This window comes from Artemia franciscana, chromosome 2, assembly GCF_032884065.1.
Source record: "Artemia franciscana chromosome 2, ASM3288406v1, whole genome shotgun sequence".
Lineage (NCBI taxonomy): Eukaryota > Metazoa > Arthropoda > Branchiopoda > Anostraca > Artemiidae > Artemia > Artemia franciscana.
In genome coordinates, this window is record NC_088864.1 from 1,069,577 (window position 1) to 1,097,114 (window position 27,538).

At 36.3% G+C, this 27,538-nt stretch overlaps 1 protein-coding gene across 1 annotated transcript in view; it reads right to left on the reverse strand.

Moving 5' to 3' along the window:
• LOC136035654 (uncharacterized) overlaps positions 1–24,874 on the reverse strand; it is a 79,775-nt gene extending 54,901 nt beyond the window's left edge. Inside the window, exons 1-2 of the mRNA XM_065717564.1 lie at positions 24,802–24,874; positions 105–234 (exon numbers count right to left, since the gene is read on the reverse strand). Coding sequence (XP_065573636.1) covers positions 105–234; positions 24,802–24,821 — 150 coding nt within the window. The 5' untranslated portion in view covers positions 24,822–24,874. The remainder of the gene's footprint in view (positions 1–104; positions 235–24,801) is intronic.
• Positions 24,875–27,538: the final 2,664 nt, after the last annotated feature.

Here is a 27,538-nt window from a genome sequence, read left to right on the forward strand (position 1 = left end):
TGCCTCTCACTCAATTGGACTATCTGTCTTGGCTTTGTCTACAATTAGCCATGACTTGATGCCCACAACTATTTGATTTAAATTCAAAATAACATGAAACTTACAATGGATGAGTCAATCTTATTTGGGGGTATCCCCAATATGGCATGAATGTTTTCTGGCTTGACACCTTTTGCCAAATACCTCTTCGCCATTGCTTCTACACGTTTGGCTCTGAATCCAGCAACTCTTTCTCTAAAAAAAAGAGGATTAATAAAGATTAGCTAAAATGAAAAAAAGTCAATATTGATATTCAATAACAACAATAACAATAATGCATTTCTAATCCACTAATAAAATAATGCAAACAGTGGGAAAGTCAAAAGGTAGAAGAAAACCCTTTGGAAAACAATCGTAAATTAACTCAAGTTGGTACCATTTTAAGATGAAAATCACAATTCCAAAGCAGATCAATTGGTACATCAAATTCATTTTTAATCCCAAAATAAGTAATTCGATAGACCACAAAGCCTTTCCTTTAACAATGAAAGCAAAATGAAAACATCGAAAAGCAGGCAAAACTTCCAAAAAGACAGTAAAAAAACACAGTGAAAGACAGTGTAACTTGAACCCGATTTTGGGTAGTCACAAAAAGTCTCATCCAAATTATTCCCAACTAAGTCTCTGAATCAAAATATTTATTTGCATTTGTCTTGAAGCAATGGCTGGTGTTATAAAATATTATCAAAGTGATGAAGAGCTATATTTTTTACTATTACTACCTCCAACAACTCATTACAACATTAACACACTCGCCTCAGTTCAAATAAAGAAAAACATATTATCTACCAAGCAACTTGTTTCTTATGACTTTTTCTAAATATCAACGGATATACCGATCAGTTGATATGCTGATCAACTGATAGACTAAATTTCCTTTAGCATCTTAGCAATAAAACAATATAATACAATTTAAAAAATTTCCAGATAATCAGCTACCTTAAAGCCTCCTTTGATTATATCAGTTAATTGTTCGACAAATAAGCCATATTACTATATATATATATATATATATATATATATATATATATATATATATATATATATATATATATATATATATATATATATATATATATATATATATATATATATATATATATATATATATATATATATATATATATATATATATATATATATATATATATATATATATATATATATATATATATATATATATATATATATATATATATATATATATATATATATATATATATATATATATATATATATATATATATATATATATATATATATATAGTACCAGGAGCCTGGCAGCTTTGCCACCAGATCCCGGCACTTGGCAGGCTTCTATATATGGATTTTAATTGTTGCTTGTCTTCTAAACTCAGCAATTTGAGCTTTTTCTTGAGGTCATGAAGTCCAAATGGACCTTAAATTAGAAGTAGTGCTTTTGTAAAATTTTGTTTGTTTTCTTTTTATTATTGAACCTTGTAACTTTTCCCTTGGCCAGTCTTTTGCCATTATGAAAGACATATTACTGAGCCTTTATTTATCTTAATTGTTCAGGAGGTGGGATAAAAACTTCTTCTTTTGTATTGGCTTGTATCTTGTCATTATGAAAGACATATTGCTGAACCTTTGTTTCTTTTAATTGTTCAAGTGACAGGACATAAACTTCTTCTTTTGCATTTGCTTTCCTATTGTCACTATAAAAAACATATCACGAAATCCTCGTTTCTTTTAATTGTTCAGGTGGTGGGAACAAAGCTTTCTTTTCTTCCAGTGATTTATCTAATCTATAAAATCCCAAAACCAATCAACATTGCTATAATTCTCAATTTTGACACATTTTGATTCTTGCCAACTGCATATGTCTTTGCTATTCATTTTGTTTTTGACACACCTCCACTGTTCTTCTAACCACATGTATATTTGTTCTTCATTTTCATTTTCGTTACTCTGTTGCTTTTTTTCTAACTGCATGTGTCTTTGCTCTTCATTTTCATTTTTGACACATTTTTTGATTTTGATTACTTCATCAAACAGTTCGTGGTAACAAACTGTAGTAAGGAGCGACCCAGCTCAATAGTAACCAAAACTCTAAAAAATGGAAATTTGATACGAATAGCTACATCAAAAGAATCGCATTTTAACGCTGATTTTAGATATGTAAGTTTCATCAAGTTTAGTCTTACCCATCAAAAGTTACGAGCCTGAGAAAGTTTGCGTTATTTTAGAAAATAGGGGGAAACACCCCCTAAAAGTCATAGAATCTCAACGAAAAGTTGTCCTAGAATGTTGCAAGAGGGCTCATTCTAACGGAAATGAAAAGTTCTAGTGCCCTTTTTAAGTGACTAAAAAAATTGGAGGGCACCTAGGCCCCCTCCCACGCTAATTATTTTCCCAAAGTCAACGGATCAAAATTCCGAGATAGCCATTTTATTCAGCGTAGTCGAAAAACCTTATGACTATGTCTTTGGGGACGACTTACTCCCCCACAGTCCCCGTGGGAGGGGCAACAAGTTACAAACTTTGACCAGTGCTTACATTTAGTAAAAAAAAAAACAAATTAAAAAATAAATATGAAAAAGTTTTTTCAGCTGGAAGTAAGGAACAGCATTAAAACTTAAAACAGAAATTATTACCCATATGAGGGGCTCACCTCCTTCTAATACCTCGCTCTTTACGCTAAAGTGTTTTTAGCAATTTCAACTATTTATTCTACGGCTTTCGTGATTCAGGGGTCATTCTTAATGAATTGGGACAAAATTTAAGCTTTAGTGTAAAGAGCGAGGTACTGACGAGGGGGCGAACCCCCTCATATCTATATATATAAAAATAAGTTGTCTGTGTGTGGATCTGTGGATCAGGTGACGTCACACTAAATTATTTCACACTAATACAAAAGAAGAAAAAAACTAAAAAAGGTAAAAACTACAAAAAAAACTAAAAAGAAAAAAAAAACTAAAAAAGCTAAAAAACTAAAAAAAACTAAAAAAAGGTAAAAATCTAATAACTAAAAAAAAACTGAAAAAAATAAAAGCAGGCAAAAACTACAAAAAAAATAAAAACTAATAAAAAAACTAAAAAAGCTAAAAAACTAAAAAAACTAAAAAAAAATAAAAAAAGGTAAAAAACTAAAAAAAACTAAAAACTAAAAAAGAAAAAAACTAAAAAAAAGGAAAAAACTGAAAAATAAAAGAGAAAAAGAAAACTAAAAAAATATGAATAAATATATATAAAAATAAGTTGTTTGTGGGTTATGTCTGTCTGTCTGTCTGTCGAGTGACGTCGTGTTTGTCCGCATATGACGTCTGAATTATTTCACACTAATACAAAAGAAGAAAAAAAAACTAAAAAAGGTAAAAACTACAAAAAAAAACTAAAAAGAAAAAAAACTAAAAAAGCTAAAAAACTAAAAAAAAACTAAAAAAAGGTAAAAAACTAAAAACTAAAAAAAACTGAAAAAACTAAAAAAAAGGCAAAAACTAAAAAAAAAAAACTAAAAACTAATAAAAAAACTAAAAAAGCTAAAAAACTAAAAAAACTAAAAAAAGGTAAAAAACAAAAAAAAACTAAAAACTAAAAAAGAAAAAACTAAAAAAAGGAAAAAACTGAAAAATAAGAGAAAAAGAAAACTAAAAAAATATTAATAAATATAAAAAATATAAATATAAATATAATATAAATTAGCAATCAACAAAGCACCGAGACACAAATGACGACCGGGACACAGGGAGTATAAATGACGACCAGGACATAAGTAAAAAAAAAAACTAAAAAAACTAAAAAAATGGTAAAAACTACAAAAAAACTAAAAACTAATAAAAAAACTAAAAAATCTAAAAATCTAAATAAACTAAAAAAGAAAAAAAAGAAAAAAGGAAAAAAATAAAGGAGAAAAACAAAACTAAAAAACGAATGTATATACAGACCGGGACACCGGGATACAAATGACGACCGGGACACAGGGAATATAAATGACGACCGGGACACAGGGATACAACTACAATGGGGACGCCGGGGGGCACAGGGGGATATAAATGACGACCGGGACACCGGGACACAAGGAATATAAATGACGCCCGGGACACTCAAAGAGAAATCACAGACTGGAACACCGGGACACAAATGACGACCGGGACACAGGGAATATAAATGACGACCGGGACACAGGGACATAACTACAAAGGGGACGCCGGGGTGCACAGGGGGATATATAAATGACGATGGCGACTCAGGGAATGGTCGATTAGCAATCACCATCAACAAAGCTCAAGGGCAATCATTAGAATCATGAGGTATAGATCTGAATACGGATTGTTTTCCCATGGACCATTATATGTTGCATGTTCAAGAGTCGGTAAACCTGAAAATCTATTTATATGCACAGACAATGGGACAGCAAAGAATGTTGTATATTCGCAAGTTTTACGTAGTTAAAAACATATATATATATATATATATATATATATATATATATCTATATTCACAGGTGGGACATAGGGACACAACTACAATGGCGCGTAACTAATATGGCGCGTAACGACTTACGCGCGCGGGGGGGCTTGGGGGGGCGCGAAGCGCCCCCACCAACTAGGTGTTGGGGTGGCGCGAAGCGCCACCCCAACAGCTAGTATGTAATAAAAACATGAGAATACAAAAGTTCTTTACGTTAGCTAACTTATAAGTTACGTAAATCTTTTACTAATAAAAAGATTCGTAAAACATTAAAAGTTCTAGTTGCCTTTTTAATTAACCAAAAAATCGGAGGGCAACTAGGCTTCCTCCCCCGCTCTTTTTCTCTCAAAATCATTCGATCAAAATTATGAGAAAGTCAAATTTCGTTTTGAGTATTCCTCTGCGGAGAGCCAAAATCAAAACATGCATTGATTCAAAAACGTTCAGAAATTAAATAAAAAAAAACAAGTTTTTTAACTGAAAGTAAGGAGCGACATTAAAACTTAAAACGAACAGAATATACTTCGTATATGAAAGAGGCTGCTTCCTCATCAACGCCCAGCTCTTTACGCTAAAGTTTTTTACTGTTTTAAAAAGAAGAATTGAGAGAAAGAGTCGAACTTTAGCGTAATGAGCGGGGCGTTGATGAGGAAGCAGCCTTGAGTAAGGCAGAGAGTAAGGCACCTTGCCTTCTTTGAAAATTATTCGCAAGGCTCTTTTTTGGATTGACTCAATTTTGTCTGATTCTTCACGGGAGATGCCAGGGTGCCAAACTGGACAAGCATATTCAAGATGCGAGCGGAAAAAAGAAGTGTACAACCTTAAGGAGTGAGAAGGGGGGCGCTATATTTATTTAAGAGCTTAAGGAGGGCGATAGACGCATTAGCTTTATGGATGATATCTTTAACGTGGATATCCCACTTTAAATTTGAAGAAATTGTGACTCCAAGTAATTTAACCGAGGACGCATTAATTTCAGGAGGGATAGGATTAAGAAAACGGGCAAGGATTTGAGGAAACAAATCGGCATTATCATGGACTTAGAGGGGTTTATTGTCATATCTAGGTCCAAAGCCTCACTTCCAATTTCATTGAGGATACTCATAGGGTCGCTTATTAGATTTCTGAAGCAACTTTCAACAATCGTTAGGTCATCAACAAATTTCCAACGGTCAGGAATTTCCTTCGCGAGGCTGTTAATCGTGACTGAAAAAAGGAGGGGGCCTAGGAGAGTTCCTTGGGGTATGCCATTGTGGATAGGGAGAGGATTTGAGTAATGGTTCTGGTATTTAACCACCTGCGATCTATTTGTTAAAAAGGAGGCAACCAATTTTACCAGTATGGGATCGATATTGAACTCGCTTTCTAGTTTCTCAATTAAAATATTGTGGTTAACAAGGTCAAAGGCTTTCTGAAGGTCAATGGAAATTAAGTTTTGCCAGGAATTAGGCTTTTCGAGGATTTTCCCGATGTGGTCAATAACAGAAACGAGGTAGTGGGAAGTAGAAGTTGATTTTAGGTTTCCGAATTGCTTCAGGTCAGTAAGAGGTAGGATTTTTTCCTTTAGCAAATCTGCAAGGAATCCTTCATACAAGTTTGAAAAAATAGGAGTAAGCGTAATAGGTCGAACGCCTTCAAAGCCAGGCATTCCGTTTTTCTTTTTCAAAGGGGTAATGAAACCCTGTTTCCAAATTGTTGGAATTTGGCCAGACTTAGTAATTTCGTTAAACAGAACAGACAAGGGCTTAGACAGGAAGTCTAATAAGAGGAAGCGGGATATCCAAAGGACAAACACTTGTCTTTTTTAGTTTATCAATTCTTCTTTCAATCTCAGACGGGGGAACAGTCGGGAAAAAGGGGGATGGGGCTCATGTTGATAATTGGATTGGCAATGCTAGATGGCTCTGGACAATGGAAGCGAGAAATTTATTTAGACTATTTGCAGTAACATCAGGGGGCTCTGGTAAGTTGAAATTAAGCTGGTCAAGACTCCTGCCACATAGCTTTTTAACCTCGGAGTACCAGTTTTTTGGCTTATTAGTGAACAATTCTTCGATTTTATTTTTGTAGTAGGATCGTGCCAATTTACGAATTTCTCTTTTAATTGATTTTCTTAGTATATTGGCTTTATCGAGTTTACCATTTTTAAACAGCTTCAATTTGGTTCTAATTAGTGTTTTTATTGCTTGATTAATAAAGGGTTTATCACTTCAATCCAATCTTCAGTACTCAGCCACATACCGAAAGAAAGAAGACCAGAATTTTGAAGAGGGCGGTAAGTGCTATAAGCTATTGAGAAAGTATGCTTAAAATTTGAGGAGGGGGACAAAAGAATGGAGAGATGATAACTCCCACCTAATGGGGGCAAAGTTGAGGGAGGGCTGTAAAAATTGTATATATTAGTTAAAATAACATCAAGAGAGGTATTACCCCGAGTCGTCGGTGTTTTAACAATTTGCTTTACTTTAAGTGAAGGTCGGGAAAGAAGACCAGGGAGGAGTTGAGGGAGGGCAATATATTAGCTAAAATATTTGATATTTATCAATTAAAATATTATCGATATTTATCAAATTTGATATTTATCGATTAGCTTTTTATGAAACGTGGCTGTCTTCTCATCAAGGTTTTGTAAACTATAAATGTCGGACCAATCTTCAGTACTCAGCCACATACCGAAAGAAAGAAGACCAGAATTTTGAAGAGGGCGGTAAGTGCTATAAGTTTTTGAGAAAGTATGCTTAAAATTTGAGAAGGGGGACAAAATAATGGAAAGATGATAACTCCAACCTAATGGGGGCAAAGTTGAAGGAGGGCTGTAAAAATTATACATATTAGTTAAAATAACACCAAGAGAGGTATTTCCCCGAGTCGTCGGTGTTTTAACAATTTGCTTTACTTTAAGTGAAGCACAAAAAGAATCCATTTTAAGGTCGTTGGCATCGCCAACTAAAAAACGGCCAGCATTGGGGTACTTAGAAATAACAAAATCAGCACTTGCCTGTAATTGCTGGATAAAATTACGTTTTGACTCGATATTTTGATTTGGGGAGTAATAGAAAAAAACTATTGCAATAATCCTAAATGGACGAGGGAGTACTTTTGGTCTAACACTTAGCCAGAGGATTTCATCATACTCGGATAAGTTAGGGACTTGAATAACCTTTGGGTAAAGGTGACTCTTAGTAAAAAACAAAACTCCGCCACCTTTTTCCCGAGTGGGTGGCCTGAAGGACGGAGTTTAACAAACTCTGAATAATTTGTCAGGCGTAGGGACCCTGGGTCATGGGATTGAACTTCAGTAACAGCTATAATATCTATCAAATTTGATTCTGAAACCACCTCGAGTTCAGTAAGCTTTTCAAAATTAAGACTTTCAGCATTAGTAACTAAAAGTTTAGGAAAAACAAACCGATTGGGGAATCGCGACAGGGAGACTTGATGGGTTTGAGAATTTCCTGGGTAGGGTTTTAATTTAATTTTATTATGCTTTGGAGAAGAAGGGTAAGAGAAGGATTTGCTTTGGGGATTTGGATGTGGGGGGACGGGCAAGAATATGGACGAAGCACGAGGACTTATTATATGACAATTATTGAATGCAAAAAGTCTCAGACCTGAGTCACGTTTACAGGGTAGGCACGAGGGATAAAACGAATGGGCTGGGGGTGAGGTTTCGTAAGGTGCTGGGAAAGGGGGGCTGGGTGGGAATAGTGATTCATGTCCGTCAAGAAATTGCTGGTTTGCGGCAAAGAATGGAGGGTATGGGGCAGCATACTGTAAGGGGGAAGGAAATAGGACTTCTGTATACGGAGAGGGGGAGGAGATAACAAGGGGTAAGGGGGTGGAGCATGTAATCGGGAAGGGTTTATTAATTGTTGATCTGAAAATGCAGGGGGATAAGAATGGAAGTCGACAGGAACCTGACCAAGGGGAGGAGGGGGTCGTGAGTGCCTTCGACGCTGCCCTAAAAAAGGTTGGGTTTTAAACCTACTCCCCGCGTCTGATGATACATGAGCAAAATTACACGACTTAAAATGCTTAGTAAATTTAGCAGGATTAAGATGGCTTCTGGGCAGCCCAGTTTTGTGGAGCCTACTACGACCTTTAATGGGCGATTCAATATGAGCTTTTGTACAGCCAAAGTACCTTCCACTTGAAATTTTTTTACAAATATCAACATGGGGGTATTTACACAGATTATTTGTACAACCGGCTAAAAACATGAGATTTACAAATGTGTAGATATTTACAATTACTATATCTACTATCTAAGAAGTTAAAGCACACATTAGGTTTATTACACGTAAAATCATTAAGCTCGTTTTTTTTGAATATTTGATTGCATTGTGTAAGAATTTCCGCTTCAAGTCAGTTCAACTCAGTGTTGCCACTCGACCGGCACCGCTCCGCGGCACTGGCCTCGTCAAAATGCGACATTTCCGCGGCATCCTCGAACCAAAATGCGGTAAAAACCGCGGCATGCCCGAAATTCTCGGAGAAGCTGTGTTTTGTATTTTTGAGAGAGAATGGGTGAAAAATCTCGCTTTAATATGAAGGTTGATTCAGTGTCAAGTGAAGTGTGGTGAAGATCTGTCATAAATTTGAGAATACACGTGCTATCCTTCTTTTCAGCGGTCAAAGGTAAGCATGGTCAGCTCAGTCCGTGAACACACATTTGTCGTTTATCGTTTCGTCAAGCACGCACCAGAAGTAAAAGTGCAGAGGTACCACAGCAGGGAAAGTCCGCTGTGGGAAAACCGTATAAATGTGAAGTGAATAGTGAAGAAATTAAAAGCAATTTTCCCTTGGGCCTTCAAGCCTATCCAATAGAATAATTGATGGGTAACTAAATTCTCGTATCTCAACCTTTTTCGATTAATGTTTAATGAAAATCAATATCAAAAGCTTCAAGAAGGAACATTCAGATAAATAATACAAGACAAACAGACAAGATTAATTTCAGATAAATAATACAAGACAAACAGACAAGATTAATAGGAATCGGACAGTTCACGTGTGTCAGAAACAATATCTTTGGCCAGACCATACACAATGCTTTGGTTCAAAACGTTCCAGTCACGAGAAGAGGCACTAACCTTCACTTTGAGTACATGCTTGACCAGTCCGGGTTCTAGCTCTAGCACTGACTTGCCCGAGTCAAGCCCTCCTTTAGAATTGCGCTTAAGGCCACACTTGGTTTTCAGTCAGCTCTAGCACTGACTTGCCCGAGTCAAGTCCTCCTTTATAATTGCGCTTAAGGCCACACTTGGTTTTCAGTCAGCTCTAGCACTGACTTGCCCGAGTCAAGCCCTCCTTTAGAATTGCGCTTAAGGCCACACTTGGTTTTCAGTCAGCTCTAGCACTGACTTGCCCGAGTCAAGCCCTCCTTTAGAATTGCGCTTAAGGCCACACTTGGTTTTCAGTCAGCTCTAGCACTGACTTGCCCGAGTCAAGCCCTCCCTTAGAATTGCGCTTAAGGCCACACTTGGTTTTCAGTCAGCTCTAGCACTGACTTGCCCGAGTCAAGCCCTCCCTTAGAATTGCACTTAAGGCCACACTTGGTTTTCAGTGTTGCCGAAAGAGTCACTGCACTCAGTCGGTTTCGCTTATCAGTTTTCACTTCCTTGAGCAAACTGAAGAGACGCTCGGTAATAACGTTTGTGAAAGGGAGTGAGAAAAAGTACTGAACCATTTTCCCGACATTTGGGAACATCTGACTACCATTCGGTGACTTCGTTTGCAAGATGTGGCGCCAGTAAACGACAATGTCCATGTCATCTACGTCAGGGAGATCGACAGTACTAGGTAGAGCTACATCCGGTATAGACCGCCATTCCTGCTCTAGCTTTGCTTTATTCCAAAGCGCAGAATCGTAGTAGTCGGAGAACTGACGAAGACTGGGAACTTTCAGTTCATAACTAGAGCTCGGGGTAAGCAAGTGTACCAGGTCGTAGATTTTTTCAGAGAATGGAAAACGGTCAAGAATTTGTTGAACAGCTTCGACGTAGAAATCCCTCGCGGAGCGACGAATTCGGAGACTTTCCGCTACAAAACGGTCACTGGTAACTTCTCTCGTTTTGAGCCCCACAAGGAAATCGTACCCTTTGTAGCCGATATAGACATTTTCGTCGGAAAGATAGCTTTGTCTTGCGGATTGATGTCAAAAGGGTTGACTGTTCTAACATATGAAGGCTTCATAAAGTTCATGGCTAATGTCCGAAGAAGTTTTTCTACCTGGGTTTTCATGAGGTGAAATAGGGGTTTTTCAGACTGGAAGATGACGTTGAACTCATTCAGCTCTCCCAACACGTACTCGACAAAAAACATCATAACCCTAGAGTATGGGTTGTTTAGTGTCATTCTTACATGATCATTAGCATGCGAGGGATCGTCAAGTACCAACGAGTCCCAGTACAACGCAAGAGTATCCCACTGTTTGAGAATACGGCGTGCACAGTTTTGAAACGACAACCAGCGTGTTGGAGCCAAAGCAAGGAATCTGTGCTGTTCCACTTGAGTAAAGACTTGAAATTCCTTCCTATATGCATCTTGGCGTTTCATTTTTCTAACCTAATCCCTTTCCAATATAGCAACAAGCAGCAACTCTAAAATTTTACCATTTTGCTCAAATAACAGGAATTACAATATCAAAACTAAAAGCACATAACAAGAAATCAAAACTGAAATTTATGCTATAATGTACTTTTATCCTCATTCTAATCTAGGTAGGCTATAGAAGTGACAAATAGGCTATATTATTTTTTTTGTAGTATTTGTTCTGAGCATGTTCAGCATTTTGACCCAACCCATCAATAAGTTACCACTTTATGCCAAATACACTCTTTACAAATACACTAATAACTTCTACCACAAATTCAGATTCAAGTACATTTTAACCTAACCTAACGTTATTATAAATAATTTTAGCACTGAGAAAATGTAGTATTATTTTGCTGAAAATAACACAGAGAAAACATAGTATTATTTTGTTGGAAATGAGAGATAACTTGTATTTTCATTGAAAATTTGTCATTTTTAGAGCTTAAAAAGTGCTTAAATTCGAAAATGTGGTAGAAGTAATTATCATATTTGCAAAGAACATAAGAAAAGGCATCAAGTGGAATGCTTGCTTGTTTGGCAAGTCAGTTATATGAACTGTCATACTTTTTTTGTCATTTTTTAGAGCTAAAAAAGTGCTTAAATTTGAAAATGTGGTAGAAGCAATTATCATATTTGCAAAGAACATAAGAAAAGGCATCAAGTGGCATGCTTGCTTGTTTGGCAAGTCAGTTATATGAACTGTCATACATTTTTTTTTGTCATTTTTTAGAGCTAAAAAAGTGCTTAAATCTGAATTTTTACTAGAACCGAAAATTATATTCATAAAGAGCATATAAAAAGGCATCAAGTGGTATATTTACTTTCTATTATTTATTTTATTTTATTTTCTTTATTTCCCTCAAAAAATGAGGAGTACGCTACAATATAATATAAAGAAAAAACAACTGATAACACTTACAATCAAAACGTATCAAATATTGATCGAACACTTAAAAAAAAAAAAAAAAAAAAAAAAAAAAAAAAAAAAAAAAAAAAAAAAAAAAAAAAAAAAAAAAACACTTGCTAAATAGATTAGCCTATAAATCATGAAGAGCCAGAACTGTTACTAAAAAACGGAAATAAATTGTGGCCTAAAAGGCTAATTTTCGCCCTATCTTCAAATGTTTTATATTTTTTCTTTATACAGACTACAGGATCCTTCACATTAAGCTTTAAAACAATCTCAGTATTACTAAAAGAAAGGGGGAAACCAAGTAAAAATTTACAAAATTTAAAATAAGCAACTTTAATGGGCGAAAGATCAGAAGGTCTGAAATGTCGGAAGAGGAGGAACGGGAACAATACGTGAGGCAGAGCAACAGCGCTATACATACGACCAAGGACGTCCCGACGGTAAAGACCCCGAAAACGAATTAAAAGACCAAATGCCTTGCGTAGTTTCATCTGAACATGCTGAACCAGGACTGGTTTGAAATCTCTTTTCGAAGCAGCATAAGGTAATCCCAAATAAGTGACTATTGGCGACGACTGAAAAATAACACCATTGCCGCAATCGAGAGTCGCCCTGACATTATCCTCTAAACAATTTACAACAAAAAATTGACATTTTTCAAAACTGATAGAAAGGCCCGAACCTTTTAAACAATTAATTAAAATATTAAAATTAGAAACAAGACTAGACTTGGACCGGCTTAGAAGGATAATGTCATCAGCATATGCAATGTAAGACAGATTTCGAGATAATGAAACAAACGAGCAGGAAAGAGAATTAAGGGCAGTAGCTAAACATGAATTGAATATATAAGGAGAAATAATTCCTCCTTGTCTAATTCCTCTACCCACTTGAATTAATTTGGACTGAGATGAAGACGAACTCGGACAGATACGGATCTTTAAACCAGAATACCAAGAGCGAAGGACTCGTATGACAGCTAGGGGCAATCCAGCATGGATTAAAGTGAGCAGAGCGGATGCATGAGAAATGTTATCAAAGGCCCCTTTGATATCAATCAAGAGGGCGTATAGCGGTTGACCAGAGATTCTCGCTTCTTCAATAACTTTGCTGAAAGATGCATGGGCATGGTCACATCCCAAAGCTCTCTTGAAACCAACTTGATTAGAACCAGTGTCAAGAATTTCAAGAAGATCCTTCAAACACAACTCAAACACTTTCCCAATCATAGAACCCCTAGTAATTGGCCTCCAGGAGCTACAAGATGACAAGTCTTTTTTCCCGCTCTTAGAAATAGGCGTAACTAAGCCAATATAGAATGACGATGGTACTAAACAAGTAGTAAGTAAAAGGTTGAAAAATGCCAGTAGAGTAATAAGAAAAGAAGAAGGAGCAAGTTTGAGGTGATTAGCAAATAAGCCATCATGATCCTTAGCCGACTGCGCCTTTAACGTTTTGATTGCTCCACGTAACATATCCTCAGAAATCCTGTAATCAGTTGAAAAGTTCTTCAACCTTTCATCTAATTGCAACACAACACTGTTAGAATCGTACGAAGTCGACAACTTAGAAAAATAATTTTCCCACTCTTTTAGCGACGGTGTGGAATCACTATCAGGCGTGTTAGTCCGCCTGTTGCCTCGGAGAACATTCCAAAGGAGATTTTTGTCCTTGTCGTTATCAATGTTTGAAGAAGCTTCTTCTATGATCAGGTTATTATGACGACGGAGCTCTGCTTGGAATTCAGCCTTTCTCTTTTTCATTAGCAAAAAAACTGGATGCGAGTCTCTTGGCTTACCGAGGGCCCGCCATTCCCAATACGCTTGTTTAGCCGCCTTATTAGAATTTACCAAAAAAGGATTGAGGCTCCAAAAAGGTTTCTGCGCGCCCAATCTTATCCTATTAGTAGGAAAAACTGCCACAGCACCATACTTTAAGCAATGGATTAATTCAAAATAAAGACAATTAATAGTCAAAGAGGGATTACTATCCATTGAATCCAAACTATCAGGGATATAGACTTTATCAATTAAAGTCCCAACTCTTTCTTGGTAAAGCGGTCTAAAATTTGGATTCCAATCAACCCGATCAAAAAATTTAGGAAGCTTATTACCAGAAAAACGAACTGGGGAAGGACGAGAAGCCAAAGGGGGTATAAGGAACTGAAGCGGCATGTGGTCACTAACGGGGAAATCTTCGATTACAGTAACCACAGGCAAAGGATCACTTGGGTTAGAAGAAAAAACATGATCAGTATTAGTTGTACTACCACTCCAATGAATATAAGTAAAATCCTGGGACTTCGGTAAAACAGAAAAATTAGGAAGACAAGAAGATAAAATTGTACCCCTTTCATTTGCTATATTTGGATCACAGTTAAAATCACCTAAAATATAAGTACGCAAATTTGACTGTAAACTAGAGACAAAACGACTAAGATTAAAACAGCATTGAATAAACGCATCAAAAGAAATATCATCATGGTAATCAGTCGTAAAATAACAATTAATTAAAACTACGTTTGAAAAACTACAAGCTAAAAAATTTGTATCAATTGCTAGAATAGCTGCATTAAGAGACTTGGGTAAAATAGTAGCTAAACCACCGGAGGGACGTCCACCAGTCGGTGTAGCGGGAACAGCAAAAATGTCATGCTCAGTGGACAGACTAGAAAGCAGATTCAACGAATGATCAAGGAGGTGGTGTTCCTGAAGACATAATAACGATGATTTTTCATTCAAAAAACTATGAAGTACAGGTAATTTCCCTAACACACCATTTGAATTAAAGGACGTAATACAAAGTAATACATTCATTGACAAAATTTCTTTAAAATCGGACACCTAAAGCTGTAAACTGGATGATCATTCGAGCCACAACTGGCGCATTTAACTGGCGCTTGACATGGGGAGTCTTTAGTCGAAATGTGATTACCGCTACATCGGGCACATTTGAAACATTCAGATTTACACTGATTTTGAACATGGTTAAAACTTTGACATTTAAAACAACGCCTAGGCTGAATACGATCACGTTCCACTCGGAAAATCTCATAACCGAATTTGATGCCATGTTTGATGTAAAAATGCAGGTATTCTTCTGTTTGAAAAATAACTCTTACAGTTTGCGATTTTCCTAGCCGGTTAAACTCGATTATACCCGGAAAGTCCAATACGTAGGCACTAACATCAAAATCAATGTCCACGCTCCTGATAATTCCAAAAAATCGCCGAGGCTTGGAAGTTATTATGCTATGAAAGCTAGTTATATGGTTTGCTCCAAACTTACCAAAAGACAGAGCAGCAACACACAAAGGTCTGGAGTAGAACAGCATATGTCCACAGGGAGATATGTTGGAAAGACAGTTTGCAAATTATACGTATATCTACTTATAATTATTTTGGATCATAGCAATTTCTAAAGCCCTTCCCTATTCAAAGCAGTCTTTTAAAGATCTTTTGTTCAACCATGTTTCCTTCTGTTTAACAACAATTATTTTTTCAAAGTTTCAATGGATATAGACCTGTCAAGTAGGGAAATTTTGAAGACTTAGAAATCAGAGGAGGGTGAACATGGAAGCTTGGAAATACTTTCCCAGAGTAGGTCTAAGTTTTTTGCCCAGGATTCACTTGGCTACTCATTCTCCTAACCAAACCCCTTTCTAAGATAGCAAAACTAGAATTTTACTATTTTGCTCAAATAGTAGAAATTGCATTATCAAAGCTAAAAGCATAGAACAAGAATTTAAAAACTGAAATTTAATCTATAATGTACAATCGTCCTCATTTTAATCTTAGTAGGCTAAAGAACAGTCAAATAGGCTATATTATTTATTTGTAGTGTTTTGTTCAGAACATGTAGTGTTTCGGGTAAAGCACATAAATGTCTGGAATAGCACAGTTTATAACCACAGGGAGACATGCTGCAGCAGATATATAGTTTGCAAATTATACTTTTATCTTTAAACTATGTTATGTCTTTTAAGTATCTTTTTGTTCTAGCATGTTTCCTTCTGTAAAACCACTATTAGAGACCTTCGATTATTTTGACTCTTTCATAACACTAAAATATAAATTATATGCTTACAAAAAAAAGATTAAAAAAGGTAATTCTAAAATTAATCTACATCAACGGCCATTTTTGTCTAATGTTTGATCGAAATGAAGAAGTGTTAAACACTTCTGAAAACACTTGGCATGAAAACACTTGGGCTGAGCTGACAGAGGTCATGAAGTCATGAGATGAACTGAGAAACTCAAACGTTAAAGTTTCGTCAAACCCGCAAAAATAACTCAACCCCCTTCCAACACACTGGCCTCCCAGGGGACAAGCTGCCAACCGACGGGTCATTAATTAAGGTCCGTAGTTGACTTCCGCGAAACTTTGAAATCCCTATTTTATGCAACAAAGGCATTTGCGAAAGATAAGAAACTTAAAGTTGGACAAATTTTACAAACGGGAACAAATGCGGTATAAAAAACCATTTCGCGGCATAATCGCGGCGTGCGGCATGATCAGAATTTTATGCGGCATTTCTCTCAGAATCGCGGCGTAATGCCGCGAAATGCGGCATAAGTGGCAACACTGGTTCAACTGCATTGTCACTTTTCAAAGATGTGTCGTTAACACTGGATTTCAACAATAAATTATCTTCGGTTGAAACGAGGTCAGTATGATTAGGTTGCGTAACCTTTTTAATCCCTTGAGAAAATTCTGACGAAGGAAGTACACTAGCACTTGCTTGATGAACCGACAAATTTTGGTAATGAATATTTGCGGAAGTATCAGCTAAATGAGGAATTCTGGGCGGTGTAGGGGAATTTAAAGTATGTATAGCTTCAACAATTGCGAGCTGAAAACCGACTTTTAACAATTTGATTTCTTTGTCCTTGAAGAGATCACTATTCTGGCTCTCGTAAAGATCAGACAAGCCATTATAAAGAAATTCGTGATTAATAATCCGTTTCTTGAGATTGACGATTTCTGCATATTTTTTTAGGCAATCTTCACAGGTATGGGGCTCAAACACACTAGCCTTTTTTGCATTGCACGTCAATTCATCTTTACTGGAGCAAGAAATTTGTGGGGTAATTTGGGGTTGATGGTAGGTGGTAATTTTTGCAGAATCAATCGATCCAGGGGAACTATTTTTATCATTATTCGAAACACGAGGTATGGATGGGGAATTAACAATACCGAATTGGAAAGATCAGTTCTAGTTGATTATCATTGGAGTTAGTTGAATTTTCTTCAATAGAAATAAGGTGGGACTTTTTAACCTCGGGTGGTTGGATCACTTCAGGTTGGTTATCGTTGGTAATAATCTCGTCATTTACGACCATTGTTGATCGGCACTGTACGCATAACCATTTAGGGTTTTTTAGGCGACTACTTTTTGTGATGCCAGCACAAGCTGGGTGCAACCATGCATTGCACTTAGAACACTGGAATGACCCAGTTCCACATTTTCTGTAGCAATCATTACAAGGATGGGACATTCTAGCCTAAGGAACAAAAACGAGACACAGACCTTGAATTAAAAACTATATCTTCAACTGAAATGACTGCCCCTAGACACAATTTTTAAAAGCAAACAACAACCTAAAAGGCACTTGGTAGGCACAACATGGGCATGTGTAACAAGAATGGAACAATGCTCATCAACTTTGCAATGGCTAATGATCTGGTGATAGTAGACAGCCTTTTTCCTCATAAAGATGTCCACAAGTCTAGTTGGACCTCCTCTGGTGATGCAGTTAAAAATTCAGATTGACCACTGTCTACTCAGCCAGAAGTTCTGCTCTAGCATACAAAATGTGAAAACTAGAGGGGCTGATTTTAGACAGAGGCGCCATTTGGGGGGGGGGGGGGGGGTCAGGGGTGAGCAAATGCCCACCCCAGATTTTTCAGGGGGCCCAAGCTTCCACCACAATGGGCTCTTTGCCGGCCATAATAATCCATTATGTCCAACATAATCCGTTCTGTCCCATTGATTTGAAATTACTGCACCCCTATTACTTTCACCGACGTATTGTTTACTTAAATAAGAAAGTTTCTCGCTGAGGAGGGCCAGCCTTTAGTCGGGTTGAATTTTCCACTTACAGTTTAATCACTTAACCTCGTTGATTATGATCTTTGATGTTATAATTAATCTTAGAGGTCAGTGTGGCTGAGTTCCACATTGGGTTACACTACATTTCCATGCAACACACGGGTACTGAAAATGAGTTTTTCCTTAGAATATTATATCGATGTTCTGCCGAAACTCGCATTTTTTCTTATTTGAAAGTTGGTGGGGCCCAAAATGGAGTTTATGCCCAACCCAAGATTTGGCCCAAATGGCGCCTCTGATTTTGGATCAAATCACAACCTGCTAGTAACCAACTTCTCCCTGAAGTTGAAGAGGAATGAGAAAAAGACACCCAATTCAGAACCTCAATTTGATTCTGACAAGCTCCTAAACTGAACAACCAAGCATGAATTCGTTACCAAACTTATCAACAAGTTCAAAGCACACTACATGAGTGACCAAGACAGTAGTAGCAGTAGTATTAGTGGACATGTTTAATAACAAAAACTTGGCAGCTATTGCTGATTTGCGTTTCTTAAAAAAATTTGCGAAATCAAACAACACCTGTAAATATAAATCAAACTATAAACATTAACTCTTATTGTTCATATGAACAAAAACAAGGACAAAAGAATTACCATATTGATTTGTTCTTGCTTTAACAGGAACTAACTTATCTTGCTTTCTTGTTCTTGATGGTAGAGGTTGATCTGGTAGAATGTCATAGTGCTGAGATTTAGAAAGCAAGAACTTTCCAATACTCATTATCAGAGTTTTGTACTGGTTTTGGAGTGACAGCAGTCCTAGCACTTCCAGAACCTTTTCATAGGGGATATCACAGTGGTCCAAGATGATTGATGCTCTGATTGATTCAAGCTCCTGATAAAGATACACTGCTCTAAGTGCTGAGGGCACCCAAACAGGGAAAGCATATTCCAGAATGGGGTAGATGTACATTATGTATGCATACTTAATGCTCTCTGTGTTTGCATTGAACCTATGCATACTGTTTAAAGTCGGTAGACTAGCATTTGCACTTTTAAACATGTTTTCAATATGTACAGCAAAGCTGAATTCATTGGAGAAAGTAACTCCAATGAAAGAAATAGGGGATGATATGGGACCAGATAAAGAACCTCTACATTGAGTCAGCAAACAAGACCCTGGAGATCTTTGCATTGTGTCAGCAACCAAGACCCTGGGGCTCTGCAAGAAACCAAATGACCTGTGGCTATCAGACTAAACTTGGCAGCTCATAGAGGAGAGGAAAGTCGCAAAGCTTCATATCCTTGCCTGTCATGACGCAAATCAGATCTACAAGACCAAGAACTACAGACGGATTGATAAGTCAGTCAAAAAGACTGCATGCCAAGACAAACACCACTTTCTACAAAAGCAAAGGCTGTAAAAGCTGAAGAAGCTACTAAGAATGGAGACAACAGGTTGTTGACAAGATAATAAACAAGATTATCAGGAAGAAGAGAGTCAGCAATGGTCTGGTGGACAAAAACGTCATACTGGTTACCAGTCCCAAAGAGAAGAAGCAGGTGTGGACCAACCACTTTGACAAAATCCTGAACAGACCACCCCCAAATGAACCAATCTCCATCCCTGCAGATCTTGCTAGACATCAACACCAAGCCCCTGACTGAAGACAGTCAAAAAGCTGAAAAATGGCAGATCACCAGGAGATGACCACATCATGGCAGAAATGCTTTATGGACACCTGTGTCACCTATTGGAATGATTTTTTTTTAACCATCCAGACAACAGCAAAAGCACCCTCAGAATGGCGCCACAGCATACTCGTGAAGCTCTTCAAGAAGGGCAATGCAATGCTCTGTAACAACTGGCAAGGCATCAGCCTGCTCTTGATTCCTGGCAAACTGTTGTCCCACATTATCCTGTCCCAAATACAAGGTCACCTAGATGAATACCTGCATGATGAACAACATGGCTTCCACCAAACCACCTTTTGCACAGACCTGATATTCACCCTCCAAATGCTCACAGAGGAGAGCTGCAAATGGTACAATAAACTCTATATGATCTTCATACACTTTGAAAAGGTATTTGACTAATTAGACCATTGAGCCTCTCTGCCCATTCTCCTCTATGCATCTTAAACATGGCATCTCAACCAAGAACAAGCAAGGAGGATTCAATCTTTTGAAAACATGTGCCAATGTAGATTTCTTGGCATCCACTGGATCCAGAAGGTAACAAATGACCACATTAGAAACATCACAGGTCAACCATACCGGTCATTGAGACCATACAAGGGCATAGATGGAACTACCTTTGAGATGTGCTGTGCATGGATGATTCCATAATCTCCCATATCTACATTTTTCTGGCTTCTTAAAGGCACCCACTGCAGAGGAAGACCCAAAAATACACTCCATCATGCTTACAACAATAGCCTCCAGCACCTTCATGCCTCATTACAGCCAGAGTTACTTATTCACAATCTATGTTAATACTAAACAATTATTAAAATTTTTTCACTACATCAAATCTTCTCTATCAATGCAAATGAGACCTAGAAAAAAATTCAAGGAAATGAATGCAAATTAAAACCATTTGAAAATACAATACATGCAAAATCCTGAGGAAATCCACTGTTAAATATTAGGGACACACCAAACTCAGTAATATGGAAAATCAAAATCAACCAAAGATTTTGCACAGTATTTCAAGATAATTCTTTTGGTATTTATTTAAAAGTCCATTATAATGAAAATTAATTTTTTTTTAAATTGCCAAGTTAATTTATTTGCAGAGAAACCTCTTAAAATCGATTTTTGGCTTAAAATTTTACATCTATTTTTAAAATCAATATAATTGCTACAAATCCTTGCATATCTAAGTAACTGTGAGTAAAATGCTGAATATGTGATATTTGAGTGTATATTACTTTCAGAGAATGGGAAATTAATCACTTCAAAATGGAAATCATCCACTTTATTATGCATTTTAAACCCTAATCTATTATTATCAGAAATATTAATATTCAAATCTAAGAAATGATCTTCTAGACCAGTCCATGACTAGGTTCAAGAGTAAGCTCTGATGGATATACATTGTTAGAAATATAAATAAATTCCTTACAATTCAAAACCAAAAAGTCATCTAAATATCTTTTATTATTTGACAAAACATGTTTTAAATTGTTTGGATTATTCTTATCCATCATATATTTATATTCGAGTTGACTTAAAAACAAGTCAGTTATAAGTGGGCTGGCATTCCCCCCCCCCCACGGGAATTCCCACAATTTGCTTGTACAAATTACCATTAAATCGTATATAAGTATTATATGTAACAAATTCTAATAAATCAAAAATCATATCTAAGCTGTAACATCTTGAGCTAACTGTAGTCTTAAAGCAGTGTCCATCTAGATTTTTTACTAAAAGTGTCTATTCTTATCTTACTAGATAAGATGAAAGATTTCTTGATAACCGTTTTTAAATTTTCTAATACTGCATTAAGTGATAGATTAGTATACATTGTCAAAAAATTGAAAGACTCAATTCTTTTAGCTGAAACCATTGTTAAAGAGTCTATCACCTGCAGTGAATTTTTAACACTCCAGGATGGATTAAAATTCGAAAATTTTTTAATACCAGAACAATAGGTTTTAAGTTTATTTATAATTTTCCTTTAAAATTAAAGAGAGGTCAGTAGCAGCAATGCAGGTTGGACATCTAGCTGCCCCAGGAATAAACCATGGTTTAGAGGGATTTTTATAACTCAACTCTGAGAAGAAAGGATTAACAAACCAAGGTCTTCAGACTGATTTTTTTTTGGGGGGGGGGAGAATTTTCAAAAAAACACCATGTTTATATGGGATTAAAGATGGTAAGCCTAATAGGCTAGGCTAAAATACCTAAATTTTTACCTTAAGAATTACTTAAGATCACCAAGGTGACTTGGTAAGGGCATCCAAAAATAGGGTGAAAATCAGGTAGGGAACAAAAAGATATGCCATTAGATTCCTCATTCAATGCTCTTCCCAAATAAAATAATTGCTGCCATCACAATTGTGTCATAGCCTCTTCTCCCTTATATAAATATATAGCTGTAAGCTACATAGAAGTTTCATGATTTTTTAGGTTTAACCTTTTTGATTTTTTTAACCTGATTTTTGGGTTTAACCCTTTGCCTTTTGTCTGTATTGCTCATTAACATTGGTACATTATGACAAATAGGCATAATGGCATAATAAGCATCATTTGCACTTTGGAGCCAAATAAGGTGTAATACTGGTTCTGTTCAGCTCTACTGTTTAAGCACTTTACACAAATTATAAAAAAAAAGAAGTTGTGACTGTGTTTATGGCCCAGTGACATGCCTTCCAACTAGGAAACTTCTAAGATAGATACAATTCAAGCCAAGTAAGTAATGGTGACCACAGATAGGTAAGATCAAGAGGACCATTAATATCACTAATTTTTTAATTAATATCACTAAACAACAAAAGTTTTGATTAACAAACATTCCTCACAAATAGGGACACCAGGTTACTCATCTGAAATATGATGTAGCCAGTTTAGATTGGCTAATGGTTAGGATCATTCTAATTAGGATTGGTTGAAAGTATAGAAAAATATATAGACTTAAACAAAATTCACTCTTATATCTTAGCCTATCTAAGCACTATTTTTCTGCTTCAAAAACTTGCCTTAGATTGAATGTATCTATCATAGGGGATTGTATATAATTTAGATACTTTATTCTGACACTAAGATCTTACAGCCAAGATTAGATAGTATTTCCCAAGTTTACTCTAAATTACCTTAAATGGGACAAACCAGTATCATCCATCAGGGTCTATTAGGTGCAAAAACTCAATTATGGCCCCATATACAAATTGCCACTTGTCATCCTCTACTACCTGGCAAACTCATCCAAAGTTGCTGTTGTGCTGTGGCCTAGACTTTAAGCTATCCAGGTAATGGTTGGTGCAGGCCAGTCATACATATGGAGGCTGGCCACTACTGAGTGGATTTAAATTGCAGAGCTAGTATCATCTGAACCACCTACCGTTTGGGCCCTCAATCACAACCAGTTGGTGAAACATCTAGTGAAATCCAACAATGAAACCAAACTATCCTGTATATATGGTAATAGTGATGGTCTACTCATGAACTGTGACATGAATATCAAGTCAATTTTATCTGGCAACATCTACAGGTTCTATGACCTTAGTTGCTAAAGATGCAATTTAAGGTTTAAGATAAAGGTATGTCTATTTTTTAGGTCAGTAATTTAAAATCATCTATATTTATGCATTCCTGAAAGTTTTATTTACTTAACTCAGGTAAATAAGACTTTTTTTGATACTATTGGGTATCATAAGATACCCAGTGGTAAGAAAACTAGCCTCTCTGCACTCAGGAGTTATATTAGTAAGCAATAATCTTTAATATTCCATTAAGAGAAAGAATTGTTTCACCATTAAGTTTGTTTAAGTAGTCTTAATAACTAGGTAATTAGCTTGGATATTTTAACCCTTTGCATTGGTAAAAACACTAATGGCAGTGGTAGTCAGCAGCAGAACCTGACCATGGACACACATTCTAAGCAGGAGCATTTATATTTGGATTCAGAATTGTATCCAGAATCAAAATGTAATATTTATTTGTATCATAAACAAACTTTACCCCATATTCCCAATATGCAAATCTATATCCTGAATTGTGCATAGGCCTATAACTTCACATAATCTAGGATATATATTTGTACATTAAAGGGTGGGGGTATAGTTTATTTCTGATACAAATGAATGCTATAGGCCTGAAACATTGATAAACCTCAGAACTCTACTCAAATAACAGGAATTGCATTTCCAGAACTAAAGGCAGAGAAAAAGCAACTGGTAACTGAAAATTAAGGTAAAATATTGTTTTGTCAAAATTTCAATAGGTATAGACCTGTCATGTAGGCAAATTTCAGGGCCCTCTAGATGGAGAAGGAGATGGGTATTTAAAATACCCTTTTACCTGTAGACCAAAGCCTGAAAGTTTCAATTCCTAACCTAACCCTTTTCCGAGATGGCAAGAGGTCACTAAACTAGAATTTTATCCCTATTTGAATTCAGGATGCAATTTTGATTCTAAATGTATATTCATTTCTTGGCTAGGTCAGTAATTTCAATTCCTCAATATTTACCCACAAATGTCTCAGGGAGCTACTACCTAGGCCTATATCAACCCTTTCATTATTCATGTTACTTAAAAGATTACATAGCCTAGATACCCTAGCCTATCCCTGGGAGTAGAGGTGACCAAACATAGGTAGCCTAAGCTACTTCAAAGTAGGCCTACCTAGCATACCCAAGAGTCATTGGAAAACTGGATTTATTGCTCAGCTTTCTATTCATTTAACTATTTTCTAAGGTATAAAATGACTCCCTTATCATGGATTATGCCAAATGAATAACTGCTGATAACCTGCATTTCAATTTTCTCCTTGGTCATATCTAAGTGATTTATGCCCATTGCCTACACTATAAACTTATCATTCAGTTACTTAATCTTTCTGATGGAAGCTTCTAATGACTTTTAAGCTCACAAGGTGGAGGCTATGAATCCTACTCTATAAAGAACAAATAGCCCACATAATAGGACAAATACGCATATGATAGCCTAGTCTAGTGCCCATTACTCTTTTCATTGCATAGGACGCCAACCTAGTTTACTTTTCATATGAATACTGTCTCTTTTGTAGACTAAAATTATCTTACCTCATCTCCTGGTCAGCCATAATAACCTTTTCAAAACGGAAAGTGGCAGCAGCAGCAGCAGCAGCAGCAGATTTCGGACCTTTCTTGACTGCAGATGTCACTTAGGTCCTCATTCAATGTTCTAAATACATCATCCTGGAAGGTTGAAAATACAAGGAAAGGCGGATTTGCCTCCCAAAGCAAAACTTGGTCATCAATAATTACACATTTCACTGATATTGACTCATATTGATACACATCATCTGACAAGTTTTGAATAACGCACTAGTCTATATCCTCTTATCTACTGCTATGTTCTGTAGAAACTGAACTACTAGTCGAAAAATTTGTATACTAAGTTTTTCATCATTCACTCCACCCAAAAGAAGGTTTATATTACATTGCATAGAATTCTGAGTAAGGAGCTTTACAAAACTTTGTCTTTGATGTTGATAATTATCACAATCTAGAAGCACATGTGCAATTGTCTCTTCATTGTTACAATATGTGCAATATTTATCCTCTCCAAAAAATCTTGCGCGATAGGATTGAACCCCTGCATGTTGAGATCTTAGTCGAAACAGAATAACTCCCTCTTTTCTTGTTAGTTTGTCATATATTTTTAATTCATGGCTCCTTGTGGTTTTGCAGGTGACAAAATAGTTGCCTGACAAATTCCGGTTTTCCTCAAAAGAAAATTTATCTAGATTCTTCATCACTTTGTCAATCATCTTAACTTCCATAGGAGAATCACATTCAGTAAAGTGACCTGTTTGACATTTTTGTGGCCTGCTTTGCAGCTCTGTCTGCTCTTTATTACCATCAATCCCAACATGAGATGGTACCCATTGTAGAATTACTTTGTGTTTTTTACAGACAGATGTAAACGTGGAATAACAAGCAATTACTTCCATTATGGACATCCCATTTTCATTTGCATTACTGATGACATCAGTAGAAGCTTTAGAATCTGAACAGATGAACTATCTTAGGATAGTTTTGAAGATTGGTTCCTATATATTCCAAGGCTTTCTTAATAGCAATAACTTCTGCTTGGAATACAGATGTTTCAACAGGTAACTTAAATTGATTTATAATTTGCAGCTTCGGGATTACAAATGCAGCCCCAACTGGTGTGTCATGTTGAATTTTTGATCCATCTGTATATATATGTACAAAGTCGCTATATAAGTTGGCCATGTGTAATCTAAAGCTGATTGCAAGATTGAACCAGGATACTTCACCAATATTATTTACACACTCAAGATGACTCTGTTCCCAAGGAGGTAATGGCACGTTTTCTGGGACCTTTAGCATATCAGTTATTTTTAAACAGTAATCAAATTGAGAGCAGAGTTCAATGGCTCTCTCAAAAATATTTTTCTGATTACGTTTCTTTTGGCTATTGTCTGTGATAAAGATACCTGGTTTTACTATTCTTGATTTTACTGGATGTGTTTTGTCAGCTGCCCATAGTTTCTTGATATATTTTAACACAGTTGTGCTTCTTCTTGTTTCAAGGTCTTCCAGGCCACTCTCTGATAGCAGGAATGGTATTGGTGTTGTGTTCCTTGCTCCAAAGGAAATCCTCAGAGCTGAATTCTGGATTGTATCTAGTCTTTTAAGGGTTGATTGTGGAGCTGATTGATAAATTGCTTCAGTATATTCAAGCTTTGATCAAATATATTTTTGATAAAACTCAATCTGGAATTTTGCTCTACTACCCCAAGAGGACCTTGTTAATGATTTCATAACATTTAGTCTTCTGATGCATGCTGCCTTAGTGTATTCTATGTGAGGATTCCAATTTAGATTTCTATCAATAATACAGCCTAAAAACTTCATTTGATTAACATAGTCAATTTTCCTGCCCCCTAAAGTCAATGTTGGAGCACTAATAGCAGTTTTTCTAGTTATAAGCATACCTTTGGTTTTATGTAAGGAAAAATTGATGTCAATACTGGCTGCCCAATTCTCTAGTTGTTGCAATACAGCTTTTATGCTTTTAGTGACCTCACTGATGGTTCTTCCTGTGACCCAAAAAACTTTATCATCTGCAAATATGCTTGCTCTGGATGTTCCATCATCTAGTGGTATATCATACACGCCGATGTTATATAGATCAGGTCCCAGTGCTGAGCCCTGTGGCACACCCCTTTTGACCTTCAATGTACTGGTAGATATGGTATTTCCTACTCTAATGTGAATTTCCCGGTCTTCCAGGTAACTCTTGACAAATTTTAATAGTCTTCCACGTATACCACTTTCAATAATACCATTCAAAATTTGTCTATGGGTTAGAGAATCAAAGGCACTTTCAACATCTAAAAATACTGCAATCATTATTAGCTGGTTCTGAATAGCATAAGTGGCATCTCGTTGAAAACACACCAGGTTGTCAATGGTGCTTCTATTTTTCCTAAAGCCACACTGGACGTCTTTGAGGAACTTTCTTTTTTCTATTTCCCAATTCAATCTCCTTTTAATAAGTCTTTCATACACTTTGCCCAAAACAGGCAAAAGTGTTATAAAGCGGTGATTTTCAATCTTTGAATTATCTTTATTGGCTTTAGGAATCATTATTGAAGTTGCTGTTTTCCATATTTTTGGGAAATAGCCAATATCCCATGCTTGGTTAATTAAGTCAAGTAGGCATGATATCCACTCGTCATTGAGATTGGAAATAAACTGAGGAAATAGCATGTCAGATCCAGGAGCAGTTTTTGGAAGATAAGATATAACATGTTGTATTTCTGTT